The sequence below is a fragment of the Hemitrygon akajei genome, chromosome 4 (assembly GCF_048418815.1).
Source record: "Hemitrygon akajei chromosome 4, sHemAka1.3, whole genome shotgun sequence".
NCBI classification, from domain to species: Eukaryota; Metazoa; Chordata; class Chondrichthyes; order Myliobatiformes; family Dasyatidae; genus Hemitrygon; species Hemitrygon akajei.
This window is the reverse complement of record NC_133127.1, coordinates 200,919,786-200,939,014: the sequence shown is the minus strand read 5'-3', so window position 1 is coordinate 200,939,014 and position 19,229 is coordinate 200,919,786. Positions and strand designations below refer to the sequence as shown.

The 19,229-nt window shown below is 50.4% G+C and overlaps 1 protein-coding gene across 1 annotated transcript in view; it reads left to right on the top strand.

Moving 5' to 3' along the window:
• Window positions 1–19,229, top strand: part of dnhd1 (dynein heavy chain domain 1) — a 66,601-nt gene that overhangs the window by 15,528 nt on the left and 31,844 nt on the right. The window contains exons 4-11 of the mRNA XM_073041947.1: window positions 2,814–3,015; window positions 3,193–3,295; window positions 5,750–5,899; window positions 10,114–10,305; window positions 10,928–11,948; window positions 13,437–13,637; window positions 14,296–14,487; window positions 16,312–16,490. Coding sequence (XP_072898048.1) covers window positions 2,814–3,015; window positions 3,193–3,295; window positions 5,750–5,899; window positions 10,114–10,305; window positions 10,928–11,948; window positions 13,437–13,637; window positions 14,296–14,487; window positions 16,312–16,490 — 2,240 coding nt within the window. The remainder of the gene's footprint in view (window positions 1–2,813; window positions 3,016–3,192; window positions 3,296–5,749; window positions 5,900–10,113; window positions 10,306–10,927; window positions 11,949–13,436; window positions 13,638–14,295; window positions 14,488–16,311; window positions 16,491–19,229) is intronic.

Below are 19,229 nucleotides of genomic sequence, written 5' to 3'. Positions count from 1 at the left end.
AAGGAACCCACTGGAGACGGTGATCATAATATCAAATTCACACTGCAATTTGAGAAGGAGGAGCTGAAGTCAGAAGTTTCAGTATTATAGTAAAGGGAATTAGAGGCATGAGAGAGGACGTGAACAAAAATGAATGGAAGGGAGCATTAGCAGGGATAACAGCAGAACACCCATGGCTGGAGTTTCTGGGATCAATTCAAGAAGTGTAGGATCCTAAAATAAAAGTATTCTAAAGGCAGGATGACCCAACCATGGCTGACAAGAGATGTCAAAGGCAACATAAAAGCTAAAGAGAGGGCATATGATCGAGCAAATATCAGTGGGAAGTGTTTAAAAACTAAAAGAAGTCAACTAAAAAGCCATAAAGAAGGTAAAGATGGAATATAAAGGTAAGCTAGTCGATAATATTAAAGAGGATACCAAAATTTCTAAGTTGTGAGTTATGTTGTGAAGCATATGTCATGATGAATATTGTGAAATGTTATTTTGTGGCAGCAGTACAATATAGTACATGAAATATACTATGAATTCCATTAAGAATATAGACATAAATAAATAGTGCTTAACAAGAAGTGAAAATAGTGAGGTAGTGTTCATTCAGAAATCTGATGGTAAAGGGGAAAAGCTGTTCCTGAAACATTGAGTGTATGTCTTAAACTCCGATACCTCCTCCTTGCTGGTAGCAAAGAGAAGAGGACATGTGATGGGGTCCCTAATGATGGGTGCTGCCTTTTTAAGGCACCACCTTTTGAAGATGTCCTCATTGCTGAGGAGGCCAGTGTCCATGATGGAGCAAACTGAGTTTGCCACTTTCTGCAGCTTTTTCCAATCCTGTACAGTCACCCCTCCATTCCAGATGGTGATGCAACCAGTCAGAATTTACCCTTCATAATCTCTATACCTCTATCAAACTCTTCATATAACCATATAACAATTACAGCACGGAAACAGGCCATCTCGGCCCTTCTAGTCCACGCCGAACGCTTACTCTCACCTAGTCCCACTGACCCACACTCAGCCCATAACCCTCCATTCCTTTCCTGTCCATGTACCTATCCAATTTTACTTTAAATGACAATACCGAACCTGCCTCTACCACTTCTACTGGAAGCTCGTTCCACACAGCTACCACTCTCTGAGTAAAGAAATTCCCCCTCGTGTTACCCTTAAACCTTTGCCCCCTAACTCTCAAATCATGTCCTCTTGTTTGAATCTCCCCTACTCTCAATGGAAAAAGCCTATCCACGTCAACTCGATCTATTCTCCTCACTATTTTAAATATCTCTATCAAGTCCCACCTCAACCTTCTACGCTCCAAAGAATAAAGACCTAACTTGTTCAGCCTTTCCCTGTAACTTAGGTGCTGAAACCCAGGTATCATTCTAGTAAATCTTCTCTGTACTCTCTATTTTGCTGACATCTTTCCTAGCATTAAAATAGATGCATTTAAGAAACTTTCCACCTCTTCCTCTCTGTTTATCCCTAACGATGAGATCAACTTTATTATCTTTTTCTTCCTTCTCCCCTACATCTTCGGTCTGAGCGCTCCCCTTCTCTATCACCTGCCTATCCTCCCTCACACACTGTCTACTAGCTTTCTCTATTTGTGATCTAACTTTCTCCTCCCTCATCTCTTCAAATTGATTCCCACCCCCCAACCATTCTAGTTTAAAGTCTCCCCAGTAGCCTTCGCAAATCTCCCCGCCAGGGTATTGGTCTCCTTAGGATTCAAGTTTAACCCGTCCTTTTTGTACAGGTCACACCTGCCCCAAAAGAGGTCCCAATGATCCAGAAACTTGAATCCCTGCCCACTGCTCCAATACCTCCCCACTGCTCCAATCCCTCAGCCACGCATTTATCCTCCACCTCATTCCATTTCTACTCTCACTGTCACGTGGCACAGGCAGTAATCCCAAGATTACTACCTTTGTGGTCCTTCTTCTCAATGCTTTCCTAACTCCCTATATTCTCCTTTCAGGACCTCTTCCCTTTTCCTACCTATGTCATTGGGACCTATATATACCACACCCTCTGGCTCCTCACCCTCCCACTTCAGGATATCTTGGACATGATCAGAAACATCCCGGACCCTGGCACCAGGGAGGCAAACTACCATCCGGGTCTCCTGATCGCATCCACAGAATTGCCTATCTGACCCCCTAACTATCGAGTCCCCTATTACTACTGCCTTCCTCTTCCTTTCCCTACCCTTCTGAGCCACAGGGCCAGACTCTGTGCCAGAGGCACGGCCACTGTTGCTTCCCCCAGGTAGGCTGTCCCCCCCAACAGTACTCAAACAGGAGTACTTATTGTCAAGGGATACAGCCACTGGGGTACTCCCTAGTACCTGACTCTTCCCCTTCCCTCTCCTAACCATGACCCACTTATCTGCCTCCTGTGGTCCCGGTGTGACCACCTGCCTGTAACTCCTCTCTATCAACTCCTCACTCTCCCTGACCAGACGAAGGTCATCGAGCTGCAGCTCCAGTTCCCTAACACAGTCCCTTAGGAGCTGCAACTCAGCGCACCTGGCGCAGATGTGGACGTCCGGGAGGCTAGGAGACTCCGGAACCTCCCACATCCGACACCGAAAACAACAAGCTGCCCTCACACTCATACTTCCCCTTTCCTCAAATAACAGGAAAAACTGAAACCTAAACCTACCTTGCCTCGCCTGCTTCCGCCTAAGCCCGTTGAGCCCAAGCGCTTAAGCCTTCACTCTGCTCCCAGCTCACTCTGCTGCCCGCAAATGACACTGCTTCCCCGCATTTTTAATTTATATTCTAAAACAGTGGCATGTCTTCTCTCACCAGGACCATTGTTGGTTCCGATATGGACGCTGCTCCCAGTCATCACCAAAATCATGGCACTAATTCACCAGTTGGCGCTGAGCTACGCCAATCATTTGGCTCCCTCCTTGCCACTCATTACACCACGACATTACCTAGACTTCATTGACTTGTTCTTAATGATAATCCACAACCTGGAGCAATCAGAAGGCTCACAAATCGAGAGGTGAGTTCACGTGTGAAATCCTGGGCTGGGAGGGGCCGGGGACTGTGGCATACGGGTGGGAGGGGTGGGGTTCAGTGCATTATGGGGCAGATGTCCCCACCTTTTGGGGTCACACAGCAGTTTGGATAGGCCAAAGAACCAGTTGCTTTTTTATCACTGGATGTGTTCTGTCCTTAGGATGGAGTTGGGCCTGCAGAAGATACAGGAAGTCTATAACGTGGCTGAGGAGCACAGAAAGCAAATAGAACACTTCAAACAGCAACTAGAGCTGATGTCACAGGTGACACGGCCACACCCAGACATCTGTCCGTACACCAACACCCAGACCACACCCAGACGGTCACCACCCAGACATCTGTCCGTACACCAACACCCCAGCCACACCCAGGCGGTCACCACCCAGACATCTGTCCGTACACCGACACTCCGACCACACCCAGACCGTCACCACCCAGACATCTGTCCGTACACCGACACTCCGACCACACCCAGACATCTGTCCGTACACCAACACCCCGACCACACCCAGACATCTGTCCGTACACCGACACCCCGACCACACCCAGACGGTCACCACCCAGACATCTGTCCGTACACCGACACTCCGACCACACCCAGACATCTGTCCGTACACCGACACCCCGACCACACCCAGACGGTCACCACCCAGACATCTGTCCGTACACCGACACCCCGACCACACCCAGACATCTGTCCGTACACCGACACCCCGACCACACCCAGACCGTCACCATACTGACATCTGTCCGTACACCAACACCCAGACCACACCCAGACGGTCACCACCCAGACATCTGTCCGTACACCGACACTCCGACCACACCCAGACCGTCACCACCCAGACATCTGTCCGTACACCGACACCCCGACCACACCCAGACATCTGTCCGTACACCGACACCCCGACCACACCCAGACGGTCACCACCCAGACATCTGTCCGTACACCGACACCCCGACCACACCCAGACCGTCACCACCCAGACATCTGTCCGTACACCGACACCCCGACCACACCCAGACGGTCACCACCCAGACATCTATCTGTACACCGACACCCCGACCACACCCAGACGGTCACCATACTGACATCTGTCCGTACACCGACACCCCGACCACACCCAGACGGTCACCACCCAGACATCTGTCCGTACACCGACACCCCGACCACACCCAGACGGTCACCATACTGACATCTGTCCGTACACCGACACCCCGACCACACCCAGACATCTGTCCGTACACCGACACCCTGACCACACCCAGACGGTCACCACCCAGACATCTGTCCGTACACCGACACCCCGACCACACCCAGACGGTCACCACCCAGACATCTGTCCGTACACCGACACCCCGACCACACCCAGACCGTCACCATACTGACATCTGTCCGTACACCGACACCCCGACCACACCCAGACATCTGTCCGTACACCGACACCCCAGCCACACCCAGACGGTCACCACCCAGTCATCTGTCTGTACACCACCCACCCTAGACACACTCAGAGTCCCTACCCACACATCTGTCTGTACACCACCCACCCTAGACACACTCAGAGTCCCTACCCACACATCTGTCTGTACACCACCCACCCTAGACACACTCAGAGTCCCTACCCACACATCTGTCTGTACACCACCCACCCTAGACACACTCAGAGAGTCCCTACCCACACATCTGTCTTACACCATTCACCCTAGACACACTCAGAGTCCCTACCCACACATCTGTCTGTACACCACCCACCCTGGCCACACCTAGAGGGTCATTACACACACAACTGTCCTTCCATCCCACTGGCCACAGCCGGAGGGTCACACACACACGTCCCTACACCATCCACCCTGACTAGCCACACATCTATCTCTCCATCTCCCCCAGTCACACCCAGAGGGTACCCACCCACAGATCTGTCCATATATTGCCCACCCCAGCCACCTCCAGAGGATCACTACGCATGCATCTGTCCATTTGTCCTTCCCCAGCCCCCGACTGAAGACAAAGTTCTCAAGATGTTGATGAGATATTGCTGTATGAACCTTGCCCTTCCCTCTGCTGAGAGTTCCTAGGAGCCATAGGACATGGAAGGAGAATGAGGCCATTCAGCCCATTGAGTCTGCTCCTGTCATTCCATCATGGCTGACTTATTATCCCTCTCAACCCCATTTTTCTGCCTTCTCCCCATGATCTTTGATGCCCTGACTAATTAGTAATTTAATGTCCTCTTTAAATATACCCAATGACTTGGCTTCCACAGTCTCCAGAGATTCACCACCCTCTGGCTAAAAATATTCCTTCTCTGTTCTAAGAGGACATCCCTCTATTCTGAGGCTGTGCCTTCTGATCTTGACTCTCCCACCATAGGAAACATCCTCTCCACATCCACTCTATCTGGGCCTTTCAATATTCAAAGATCCCCTCATTCTCCAGTGAGTACAGGCCCAGAATTATCAAATGTTTCTTATATATTAACCCTTTCAATCCCGGGGCCATTCTCAAACATTCCCAGGAGCTTGTGAGCTCAGCCCCAGGAGAATGAACCTACAGCATCCCTGGGCACCTCCACCCTTTCTCGGGGAGCAGGGGGGTCAGCCTAGAGTGGGCAAAGGGGCTTCGGGGTGTCTTGGTTCCTGCCCTGGTTCTGGACTGCTCGGGTGAGATGGGCACCTCTGGCTCTCTGCACTGACCCCTGTTCCCCTCTGGCTAGGAGCAACGGCTGCTGCAGGAATACTATGCCCAGCTGCGAAGCGACTTCATGCTCATCTTACAGAGGAACCGGGAGGAGGAGATCCGGCTGAGCCTGCTACAGCAGGAGCTGGAGGCTGCCCGCCAGGCCTTTGCCAAGGAACATGGCACGGTAAGCACCTCTGCCCGGCGACAGAGACACGGGGAACAGGCACTGCCCGGCGACAGAGACACGGGGAACCGGCTCTGCCCGGCGACGTGCACTGGCAAACCAGCTTCAGCCCAACACAGTGACCAGAGGTCCCATTTATATTCAAGGCTTCACACCACAGTACGGTCTGTACTTCAGTGAGGTACCAAGGGAGGGGCATCCATCTGCCTATCTAAAAGTCTCTTAAATCTCCCTGACGTATCTGCCTCTACCACCAGTCCTGGCAAAGCATTCTATACAGTCACCACTCTCAACAGGCTAACCCCTATTGATATCAATGGATCTAGGGTTGAGAGGGTGAACAGCTTTAAGTTCCCTGGCATCCACATCACCGAGGACTTCACATGTTCTGTACGCACCAGCTGTGTGTTGAAAAAGGCACAAGTGTGCCTCTTCACCTCAGATGGTTGAGGAAGTTTGGTATGTGCCCCCAAATCCTAAGAAACTTTCCGCAGGAGCACAATTGAAAGCATCCTGACTGACTGCATCACTGCCTGGTATGGGAACTGTACTTCCCTCAATCACGGGACTCTGCAGAGAGTGGGGTGGACAGCCCAGCGCATCTGTAGTTGTGAACTTCCCATGATTCAGGACATTTACAAAGACAGGTGTGTAAAGAGGACCTTTTTCCTGAGTACATATGTTCCAATTTATGCTCCCAAGTTCCCGCGTAATAGCAACACAATTCACCCCCTCCCAGTTAAATACTTAACCATATGCTCTGCTTCTATCCCAAGCTGAAGATTATGGAGTTGTGGTCACTGTCTTCAAAATACTCACCTATGGAGATGTGTTACCTAACCAGCTTCATTGCCTACTCGTAGTAGTTAGTGCAACACTATTACAGCTCAGGGCATTCCAGAGTTCAGAGTTCAATTCTAGTGTCCTCTGTAAGGAGCTTGTACAATCTTGCTGCGAATGCATGGGTTCTTCCAGGTAGTCTGGTGTCCTCCCACAATCTAAAGACCTTTCAGTTAGAAGGTTAATCAGTCATTGTTACTTGTCCTGCCATTAGGCTCGGGTTAAAGTGGGGGGATGCTGGGTGGTGCAGCTTGTTGGTCCAGAAGGACCTGTTCCACACTGTATCTCTAAATAAATGAAATAAAAATCACTATGGCCTCTCCAGTTGGTGAGTCTACGTCTACATAGGTTGAAATATCTAATATCAGAGTACATAGAGTTAAAGTGAAAGGGCAAAGTTCAAAGGAGAGGTGTGAGCATTTTGCTTTTACACAGAGTGGTGGGTGCCTGGAATATACTCCTAGGGGTAAAGTTGAGGCAGATATGATAGAGGTATTTAACAGCTCTTAGATAAGCAATAAAAAGCTTACTGAGGACTACAAAATAATGAGGGGTATAGATCAGGTAAATGTAAGCAGGCTTTTTCCACCGAGGTTGGATAATACTACAACTACAGGAAGGACATGAAAACCATAGAAAGGGTGCAGAGGAGATTTACAAGGATGTTGCCTGGTTTGGGGAGCATGCCTTATGAGAATAGGTTGAGTGAACTCGGCCTTTTCTCCTTGGAGCGAAGGAGGGTGAGAGGTGACCTGATAGAGGTGTATAAGATGATGAGAGGCATTGATCGTGTGGATAGTCAGAGGCTTTTCCCCAGGGCTGAAATGGCTAACACAAGAGGGCACAATTTTAAGCTGCTTGGAAGTAGGTACAGAGGAGATGTCAGGGGTAAGATTTTTACGCAAAGAGTGGTGAGTGCGTGGAATGGGCTGGCAGCGACAGTGGTGGAGGTGGAAATGATTGGGTCTTTTAAGAGACTCCTGGATGGATACATGGAGCTTAGAAAAATAGAGGCCTATGGGTAAGCCTAGGTAGTTCTAAGGTCAGGACATGTTCGGAACAGCTTTGTGGGCCGAAGGGCCTGTATTGTGCTGTAGATTTTCTATGTTTCTGACTAGCGATCATGGGTTAAGGGTGAAAGGTGAAATGTTTAAAGAGAATATGAAGAGAACTTCTTCACTCAGAGGGTGGTAAGAGTGTGGAACAAGCTGTTAGCAGAAGTGGTGGATGTGGGTTTGATTTCAACATTAAAGAGAAGTTTGGATAGGTACATGAATGGGAGGGGTATGGAGAGATACAGGACCATAAGATATAGGATCAGAATTAGGCCATTTGGCTAATCCAGTTTGCTCCGCCATTTTCCCAATATCTCTTCATGCCCTGACTAACCAAGAATCTATCAACCTCTGCTATAAATATATCCAATGACTTGGCCTCCACAGCTGCCCGCAGCAATAAATTCCACAGATTCTCCACTATCTGGCTAAAGAAATTTCTCCTCATCTTGATTTTAAAAGGACAACCCCTCTATGCTGGTCTTAGACGAGAGTCTAAGATCTACCCACCAAAGGAAACATCCTTCCAACATTTGATAGGTTTCAAGATCCCCCTGATCCTTCTGAATATCAGTGAGTAGAGGCACAAAGTCATCAAATGCTCTTCTTATGATAAACTTTTCAATTCCAGAATCATTTTCCTGAACCGCTTCTGGACCTTCTCTGCTGCCAGCACATCCCTTCTTAGATAAGGGGCCAAAAACTGCTAAATATACTCCGTGAGGCTTTATAAAGCCTCAGCATTACATCCTTATTTTTATATTCTAGTTCCCTCAAAATGAATGCTAGCATCACATTTGCCTTCCTTTCCACTGACTCAACCTGCAAATTAAATATTTAGGGAATCTGCTTGAGGCCTCCCAGATCCCTTTTGTATGGGTCCATGAAACTAAGCTGGTCACAGACGGCATAGAGTGGATGGGCTGAATGGCCTGTTTCTCTGCAGTATTGCTCTGTAACTCCATAAATGTGCAGTGAAAGGATGGATGAGCACATTGTGTCTCTTACCCTCTGTCGATTATGGTCGACCATGGATGTAGTGTCCCAGTTACACGCAAGCTAGGGCAGTACAATATGGAGAGCAAGCTATTGCCTTCTCTCCAAGCAACTTATGAACCCCAATGAATTTGGCACCAGCAGCATTGCAAGGGTTGCCAGTCAGTGTTGAACTCTACGTAGGACTGCCTGAGGGACTTCAGCTCCAGAATTTTCCCTCTGGGCTTACTCCCGGAGCCTTCCCCATGAGTGGGTATATCTGCAAGGGAGCAAAGGTTTGAGATCAGAGTTCCCCTCTCCCAGATGAGCTGCCAATCATGGCTGACGAGCCCCATCTGCCCAAAGTGACTGGTTTTAAGGCACCAATAACCCACTTTGCCCCTTTCCCTATCAGTAGAAATGGTTCCGCTGGGCTTAGTAGCAAAGCCTCATGTGAGGCCAAGAGCTGGACTTGGTTGTCAAAGGCTATTTGAGATGCAATCCATTGGGAGCATTTAATAGGTAGTGGAAGCTTATCCCCACTACACCACCCCTCCCCCGGCTATGACATCAAGAACCGGGACATTATGTGGGTGGAAGGGATCAGTCAGATGTGAGAAAGTTGTCAAATGATTCAGCAGGATGGTAAAGATTGCTTGGGCATGCTTGCCTTTATTACTAAAGGCATTGAGCTCAGAAGTCATGAAGTTATGTTACAACTCTATAAAACTCTAGTTACGTTGCATTTGGAGTTTTGCATACAGTTCTGGTCACCCCATTATAGGAAGGATGTGGAGGCTTTGGAGAGGGTGCAGAAGAGGTTTATCGGGATTAGAGGGCATGAGCTATAACGGGGGGTTGTAGAACTTAAGAGCTTCGATTGGGTTTTTTTCTGGAGCACCAGAGGCTGAGAGGAGATCGCACAGATTCTGAGAGACATAGATAGAGTAGACAGACAGTGTCTTTATCCTGGAGCTGAAGTGTCTAATACCAGAGGGCATGGTGAGAGGGGGTAATTTCAAAGGACATGTGAGGGGTAATTTTTTTTTTAAACAGAGTGGTGGGTGCATGGAATGTGCTGCCTGGGGTGGGGGCAGAGGCAGATACATTAGGGACTTCTAAGAGATGTTTAAATCACCACATGAATGTGAGGAAATAGAAGGATACGTACATTTGAGGATAGAAGGGACTAATTTAGTTGGCCACTTGATTACTAATTTAACTAGTTCGGCACAACATTGTGGGCTGAAGGGCCTGTCCTTTACTGCACAGTTCTGAGTTCTGCGTTGTACGGTCCTGTGCTGTACAGCACTATCTATGTTCTAAGTGTAGCCTTGATTCTAGGGCAAGCCTCTCTATGAGACGGCGTTGGAGGCCTTCAGGGCCCTGAGCTCCAGTGACCTCGATGAAGTGCGGACCTACCGGGCACCACCGCACTCCGTGGTGATGGTGATGAACACCGTGTGCATGATGTTCGGCAGGCCCGATGGATGGGAGAGTGCGAAACAGTTGCTCAGTCAGCCGAACTTCTACCAGGTCAGTGGCCACCTACAACCCAGGGGAGAAATTGAGTGGATAGAGAGGGGAGATGACGCAGCTGATGGAAATACAGAGAGATGGAGAGGAGAACGAAGGCTCCCGGGACATAGAGTGACACCATGGATCATGAGGGGGACTAAGGAAGAGGATGAAAAAGAGCAGACGGGGAATCCCGAGACAGAGCGACACCATGGGTCATGAGGGGAGGGAGAGCGGAATGGCGGGAAAGGGAGATTAAGAGAGGGAAAAGGGTGAACAGGTGGGAAGATCCGAGTGGAGAGGGAGAGCAGGCAGGCGGGGAGAGACATCATGGGTCATGAAGGGAGGGATAGATATAGAATGGAAAGGGGCGAGCAGAGAGAGCACTGAGAAGGAAAGGGGAGGGAGGAGAGTGTGGAGGGAAGGGATAGAGAGGGGGAAGGGATAGTGGAGAGGGAGAGGAGGAGATTGAGAGAGGAAGGGAAGGGGGTAGGAGGATGAGGAAAGGGAGGTTTGGAGGGAGGTGAATGGTTGTATGATTGGAGATCTCTGGTGGGGAGGGAGGGAGGGAGGTTTGGAGGGAAATGATTAGGGATCCCGGGTGGAAGCATTGGGAATATCACCGAGTGTCTCTCGGTAGGATCTGGAATTCTACGACAAGGAGAACATCCCGGATCACATCTTCAGGACCCTGGAGAGCATCGTGCTCAGGCCGGAACTGCAGCCGGCCGCGGTCCGCGAGGCGAGCAGAGCGGCGGAATCCTTCAGTCTCTGGATCCGGGCCGTGTACTACCATGCCGCGGTGGTCCGAGAATACAGCCCCGTCTTCATCAACCGTTTCCAGACCCTGATCGACGAGGCGCAGACCACCTTGGGGGTGGCCCGGAAACGCGCCTTCGAAATGAAGACGGCCCTGCTGGATCTGTTGCGGGAAGACGGCGAGAGGTATCTGGTGGGCACCGAATCTCTGACGGACATCAGCGAGGAGGGCCTTCTGAGGCTTTTGGGGCAAAAGGAAATGGACCTGGTGGGAAGGATGAAGGAGCAGCAGCGGCAGACGCAAGTCGAGCTGATGGAGCGTCAGAGGGAACTGGAGCGCAGCGACCAGCTGATTCGATCCCTCTATCCCCACCAGTCTGACTGGAAAGATGCCCTGAAGCAGTGCCGGGAACGCAGGATGACTGCTTCAGGCGACAGTCTGCTAACTGCGGCCGCCGTTGCTTACCTGGGACCCTTCATGGAAACGACGCGGCAGGAGTTACTAGAGAAATGGAAAGCGGCCTGTTACAGCGGCAGAATGGAGACGGAACACAGGGACGCACGGATGGAACTGCTGGGCTCGTTGGCTGACGAGTCCCCCTCCTCCCGAGCAGCAGGAGAGGAGCCCACCGACGCCCCTGGTCCCTTCGTCCGGAGTCGGAACAATTTCCTCCTGCTGGACGCGCTGAGTTCACTGCGCGAACAGCTGGAGTGGAACCAGCTCAAGCTTCCTGTTAATGCCACGGCCAGGATCAGCGTCCTGATCGCTCGCCTCCAGCTCCAGTACGCCGCACCCCCCTGGCCGCTGTTCATCGACCCCGACCTGCAGACTGGAATCTGGATGGGAGTCCTGCAGGCTGGAGGCGGACCACGGCTGGACCGGCAGCTGCTAGGAGGCTCAGGTAGTTTATAGATATATTTACTGTAGTTTAGCAGTTAGTGTAACAGTAATACGGCTCAGGGAGTCGGAGCTCAATTCTGGCGCCCTCTGTAAGGAGTTTGTAAATTCTCCTGGTGGAATGCGTGCGTTTCTTCCGTTTGCTCCACATTCCAAGACGTCCTGGTCAGTCATTGTAAATTGTCCTGTCATTAGGCCAGGGTTAAATCCGGGGTTGCTGGGCTGGAACACACTGTATCTCTAAATAAGTAAATATCATTTAGTGGGTGGGGGTGTTGAGAATTGGAGCAGGGCCGGATGGGAATAGTTTGAGTAAAGGGTTGGGACGGAAATGCGGGGGTGGGGGAAGACTACGCCCTTCCCAGTCCTGGGAACGAGATAAAATTGACTTTATTTGTCACATCGGAACATAGAGTGAAATCCGTAGTTTCCAGGCCAAAGACTGTGCTGACCGCAGCCCGCAAGCATTGCTATGCTCCGGCGCCGACACAGCCTGCCCTGAATTCACTAACACCAACCCACACGTGTTTGGAATACGGGAGGAAGCTAGAGCTCCCGAGGGAATCCACTTGGTCCCGTGGAGAACGGACATTAATCCCGTGGCGGTGTGAAGCGTTATGCTGTGCCGTCCTTGCGTTTACCCGCACTGGATTTCATTCGGAATCCAGAAAGGGTAATTGTGCCCGGCTCTTCTCTCTCCCCTCAGCTTTCCAGGCATGCCCCTGCTCCCCTGCCCTCTGTCGAACAACCTCTCATAGCAGCCCGACAGCTTCCCTTTACCCCAGTAACTCCTCAGTCGCCAGCTCAGCTCCCTCGCCCTCTTCCACTTCCCCCGCCTGTCCCTCGAGGAAAGATCCACTGCCACGTCCAAAAGACATAGGAACGGTTAGGCCATTCTGCCATCGAGCGTGCTTCCCCATTCCATCATGGTAGATTTATTTTCCCTGTCAACATTTTCCTGCCTCTCCGTAAACTGTGACGCTGATTAATCAAGAACCTGAATGACCTGACCAGTTCCACAGATTCACAACCCTTGGCTTCAGAAATTCCTCCTCATCTCTTTTGTAAAGGGACATCTCTCTATTCTGAGGCTATGCCATCTGGTCCTAAATTCCCCACTATAGGAAACAGTCCCTCCACATCCACTCAATCTAAGCCTTTCAGGCTTCAATAGGCTTCCATGAGATCCCCATTCTTCTAACTGGAGAGAGTACAGGCCCTTATCCTCCCCACATTGTAGTCTGCCTCTCCGCCTCAGAAACACTTATCTCTTCCCACTCCCCAGCGAATCCTCCACCACAACCACAGGCCTGGGCACCCCTCCCCTCCCCTGCATTGCAGCAGCAGTTTCCCCATATCTACCGTAGTCTAGCTGTGTGAGAGGAGAGTGGCCCACCACACTCCTCGCTGGGCACCCACTACCCAGAACTGAGTTGGACTTTCTCCTAATGTGGTCATGTTCACGAACGGCATGGTTCTGCTGTGAATTTAGTTGAAGGTGCACGATTGGTGGAGGAGGGCTCCGTGATGGAAGCAGAGGCGCAGGACGAACCCGGTGACGTACTGACGGACGGCCGTGGGGACATCGACTGGGCACCGGAGCTGATACAGGAAAAACCACTGAACAACCTCTGGGTCTGTTCCATCACCAGTGACAGCCTTGAGCACCTCCTGCTGACAGCTGCCTTCAACGGTCAGTTCTCGGCAGAAACTACCACTTCCGACTCGGTCCATCAGCGCTAGAACGTAATCTGCAGATCGGGCGCCCAACTCGTACTGGGTGCTCCAGCTGTAATGAAGGGGGAGGTACTGGGTGAGATAGAGGGAGTGAGAGAGGGGAAGGGGGGTGCAGAGTCCATCAGCAGAGGAAAGGGTGACTGGCCCCAGGGCGGGGATGTGAGACTAGAACAAAGGGCAGTGTACCATTGATGTCCAGCTGGTTTGGCCTGGCCACTCCATCAGGATTAAATCCCATCTGCCTCACTGGGCTGTTACCTGTTGGTCACATCCAGCAGCCGCTGAAAACTCCTCTCCTCGGTGTTGGCTGCGGGCTTAGCAACCATACCTCCAACACCCAAAGGTGAGAGCTGCCAGCGCCTACCTCAACAGTACACCACCTCTCACCAAACAAGCCTGTAACATTGCTCAGTTTCCCAGTCCCGAACCATTCTTCCTAGCGACCAGAACTGCACACAACACTCCCTGTGCAAGGAGGGGCAGATGGAGAGGGAGGAAAAAAGAGAGAAGGAGGGTGAAAGAGAGTGGAGGGGGACGGGAAAGGTGGGGGAGAGGGGGAGATAGTTCAGTGTATGGGGGGGTGTCAGACTCACAGATGTCTAATACACTTTCAGGAATTGGTGTCTTGGTCACGAACGTTGAACTCTGCCCGTTCCCTCCCATCTTGAGGGCTTTCCTTGCGGTCAGTCGCTGGCAGGTGGCTGTGGATGGCTGGAACCTCACCTGTGGGGCACTTCGGGTCCACGTCAAGCCAACATTCCGTCTCTACCTCAGCACCTCGCTGCCACTCCAAAGCATCGAGTCAGGTCAGAAGCACCGTCCTCCCAGTGTATCCTGCCTCACTCAAAGAAATCAACTTCTCCCTCTCCTTACCTTACCCTACCCTCACCACCACCCCCCCCACCCACTGAAGCATGGGATCCCACATGAATCTGTCTACAATAGACACGGACAACCCACTCGTCAGCTTCTGCCATCCTGCACGTCTGGTGGTGTTATTGGGGCTTTGAGGACATCTCCCTGTGCAGGACAGAGCAGAGTCCAACACAAGGTGATCGCAGTCTTTGACTAACTTTCGCCATCCTAAGGTCACAGACCTACATGGTGCTGAGGTGGCTGGGAGGGGTGATGGTTTAGGACTGTGGGGCTGGCTCGCGTCCCAGCTGTAACACTGAGGACCCATTCTCCAGAGCTACCTGGACCATTCAAGCCAGCCCTGTATATATTCAGCACCAGCCACCCCGGTACAACTGAGGGTGCAGCAGGTCTAATGAATTACCTCCCATCAGCTCACACCTCACCAGTGAAGTATCAGGTGAAACTCAATACATCCCGTTGGTTTCCCTCAGAATGGTCAGCTGGAGGCCGGACTCAGTGTCCAGGGCAGAAACCAGGAGAAAACGGTAAGGGGAGGATGTCAGATGTCAGGGGTAAACACAGAGAGGGATGGGTGTATGAAACGCCCTTCCAGGGATGCTGGTTGAGGCAGATGCATTAGGGACATTTAAGAGACTCTTAGGTGATAGGAAGATGGAGGGCTATGTGGGAGGGAAGGGTTAGATTGATCTTGGTGTAGGTTAAGGATCAGCATAACATAATGGGTCAAAGGACCTGTAAGTCGGGCCTTGGTCAGCAGAGATATCCGTGGCTGAGGCTAGTCATATACCTGCCACCTTCCTATCTGGATTCGGTGCCCTTCGAGTCCAGATGAAGAGTCTCGGCCCAAAATGTTGACTGTTTATTCTGTTCCATGCTTCCTGACCTGCTGAGAGCTCCAGCATTTTTTATGTGCTATCCCAGTCCCAGCTCATCCCTGCAGGAGTCCCTCGATGTATGTCTGGGCCCAGCTGCTCCATCACGGGCTTTTCTGCCAGAGGTCAGTGAAGGTGGCCCTGATGTCGTCCCAGAAGTAGTTTCCATCCCCAGCCACGAAACAGCTCATGCCTGCTTGCAGCTCTCACTGGTGGTAGTGGGGTGGGAGGCATCGTTGAGGGTCGGAGTCCAACACTTTGATGTCCATTAACCCCAGCTTTATCAAGTCTCCTTGATGCCACTGTCCAGTGTAGTCACTGCCGCCTCACCATGGATGAACTCTTTGTAGTGAGTTTGGATCTGGGCTGAGGTAAGTTGTGGAACAGGACAGTCCTGGTGAAACCCCACAGTATCCACGAGCTGGCTTTAAGTGCAGAGTCACAGCTGGCTCTACAGCAGGTATACTCTCTCCTACCTTTCTGGCCACCTCAGTTCTTTCACAACAGGCAGATATGGCTGGAGTGGCGATGGAGCTGGGAAAGGTAGACTGCGTCGCTGGCTTGTGAATCTCTGGGCCCTGCCTCTGGCTGGTTTTAAACTGTTGTCCAGGTGCTGCCCCACTGAGGAACTGACCTCTTTTCCACACAGCAGTTCAGCAACACTATTACAGCTTAGAGCGTCAGAGTTCATTTCCAGCGTCTCTGAAAGCACGTGGATTTCCTCCGGGTGATCTGTTTTTCTCCCACATACTGCTTTGGTCTTTGTAACTTGTCCCATGATTAGGCCAGGGTTAAATAGTTGGATTGTAGGGCGGTGTGACTCATTGGGCTGTAAGGGCCTCTCTTGCACTGTATCTCTAATTAACTAAACCTCTCCAGAGATGGACCCAGCCATGCTGAAGCTGGTGAGAGTGATCGACCTGACCATCAGTCCATCGGCACTGCAGGAGCTGTTCCTGAAGGAAGTTCTGTATTTCGAGAGGGCACGAGTGGAAGACCTCAGCCGCACTCATCAGATGGACACCATGTACCTGCAACACCAACTCCAAGTCACCCAGGTCCGTGTTAGAGTGAAGCTGCACCCGACCCCTGACCCCACACACGCAGGACCTCTGACCTCAGATAAGGGTCAAGTTCAATGGCATCATTTGTAACTGAGGGAGGTTCTTTATTACTGAGAACATCAAAGGTTACGGGGAGAAGGCTGGAGAATCAGGTTGAGAGGGATAATCAATCAGCCATAATGAAATGGCGGAGCAGACTCAAAGGGCCAAATGGCCTAATTCTGCTCTTATAACGATGGAAGAAGGGAGGGTCAGTAACACAGTAGCTCAGGATCGTTGGGCACCATTCACTTGTTATAAGGATCCTCTAATGGGATGCCCTTACCGTGGGGATTTGTGATGTGTCTCTGGGGTATTTGTACCATATTCAGGGGATCTGAACATAGAACATAGACATTTACAGCACACTACAGGCCCTTCGGCCCACAGTGTTGTGCTAACCATGTAACCTATTCTAGAAGCTGCCTAGAATTTCCCTACTGCGTAGCCCTCTATTTTTCTAAGCTCCATGTACCTATCTAAGAGTCTCTTAAAAGACCTTATTGCATCTACTCTACCACTTCACTGGCAGTGCATTCTACACACCCACCACTCTCTGTGTGAAAAACTTACCCCTGACATCCCCTCCGTAGCTATTTCCAAGCACCTTAAAACTATGCCCCCTTGTGTTAGCCATTTCAGCCCTGCAAAAAAGCCACTGACTGTCCATATGATCAATGTTCCTCATCATATACACTTCTATCAGGTCACCTCTCATCCTCCATTGCTCCAAGTTCCCTTAACCTATTCTCGTAAGACATGCTCCCCAATCCAGGCAACGTCCTTGTAAATCTCCTCTGCACCCTTTCTATGTTTTCCACATCCTTCCTGTAGTGAGGTGACCAGAACTGAGCACAGTACTCCAAGTGGGGTCTGACCAGGGTCCTATATAGCTGCAACATTACCTCTCGGCTCCTAAACTCATTTCCACGATTGATGAAGGCCAATACACCATACGCCTTCTTAACCACAGAGTCAACCTGTGCAGAGTCAACCCTACCATGCTTTGAGCGTCCTATGGACTCAGACCCCAAGTTCACTCTGATGCTTTTCAAAAGTTTTGAGATCATGGCTGATCAATTCCTATCAATACCCGGTTCCTGCCTTGTCCCCATATCCCTTGATTCCCCTATCCATAAGATACCTATCTAGCTCCTTCTTGAAAGCATCCAGAGAATTGGCCTCCACTACCTTCCGAGGCAGTGCATTCCAGACCCCCACAACTCTCTGGGAGAAGAAGTTTTTCCTTAACTCTGTCCGAAATGACCTACCCCTTATTCTCAAACCATGCCCTCTGGTACTGGACTCTCCCAGCATCTGGAACATATTTCCTGCCTCTATCTTGTCCAATCCCTTAATAATCTTATATGTTTCAATCAGATCCCCTCTCAATCTCCTTAATTCCAGCGTGTACAAGCCCAGTCTCTCTAACCTCTCTGCGTAAGACAGTCCAGACATCCCAGGAATTAACCTCGTGAATCTACGCTGCACTTCCTCTACAGCCAGGATCTCCTTCCTTAACCCTGGAGACCAAAACTGTACACAATACTCCAGGTGTGGTCTCACCAGGGCTCTGTACAAATGCAAGAGGATTTCCTTGCTCTTGTACTCAATTCCCTTTGTAATAAAGGCCAACATTCCATTAGCCTTCTTCACTGCCTGCTGCACTTGCTCATTCACCTTCAGTGACTGATGAACAAGGACTCCGAGATCTCTTTGTATTTCTCCCTTACCCAACTCTACACCATTCAGATAATAATCTGCCTTCCTGTTCTTACTCCCAAAGTGGATAACCTCACACTTATTCACATTAAACGCCATCTGCCAAGTATCTGCCCACTCACCCAGCCTATCCAAGTCACCCTGAATTCTCCTAACATCCTCATCACATGTCACACTGCCACCCAGCTTAGTATCATCAGCAAATTTGCTGATGTTATTTTCTATGCCTTCATCCAAATCGTTAACGTAAATGGTAAACAGCTGTGGTCCCAATACCGAGCCCTGTGGCACCCCACTAGTCACCACCTGCCATTCCGAGAAACACCCATTCACCGTTACCCTTTGCTTTCTATCTGTCAACCAATTTTCTATCCATGTCAATGCCTTCCCCCCGATGCCCTGAGCTTTGATTTTACCCACCAATCTTCTGTGTGGGACCTTATCAAATGCCTTCTGAAAATCGAGGTACACTACATCCACTGGATCTCCATGGTTACATCCTCAAAAAACTCCAACAGATTAGTCAAGCATGATTTACCCTTGGTAAATCCATGCTGGCTCGGCCCAATCCTATCACTGCTATCTAGATATGCCACTATTTCATCCTTAATAATGGACTCTAGCATCTTTCCCACCACCGATGGCAGGCTGACAGGTTGATAGTTCTCTGTTTTCTCCCTCCCTCCTTTCTTAAAAAGTGGGATAACATTAGCCATTCTCCAATCCTCAGGAACTGATCCTGAATCTAAGGAACATTGGAAAATGATTACCAATGCATCCGTAATTTCCAGGGCCACTTCCTTTAGTACCCTAGGATGCAGACCATCTGGACCTGGGGATTTGTCAGCCTTCAGTCCCATCAGTCTACTCATCACCGTTTCCTTCCTAATGTCAATCTGTTTCATTTCCTCTGTTACCCTATGTCCTTGGCCCATCCATATATCTGGGAGATTGCTTCTGTCTTCCTTAGTG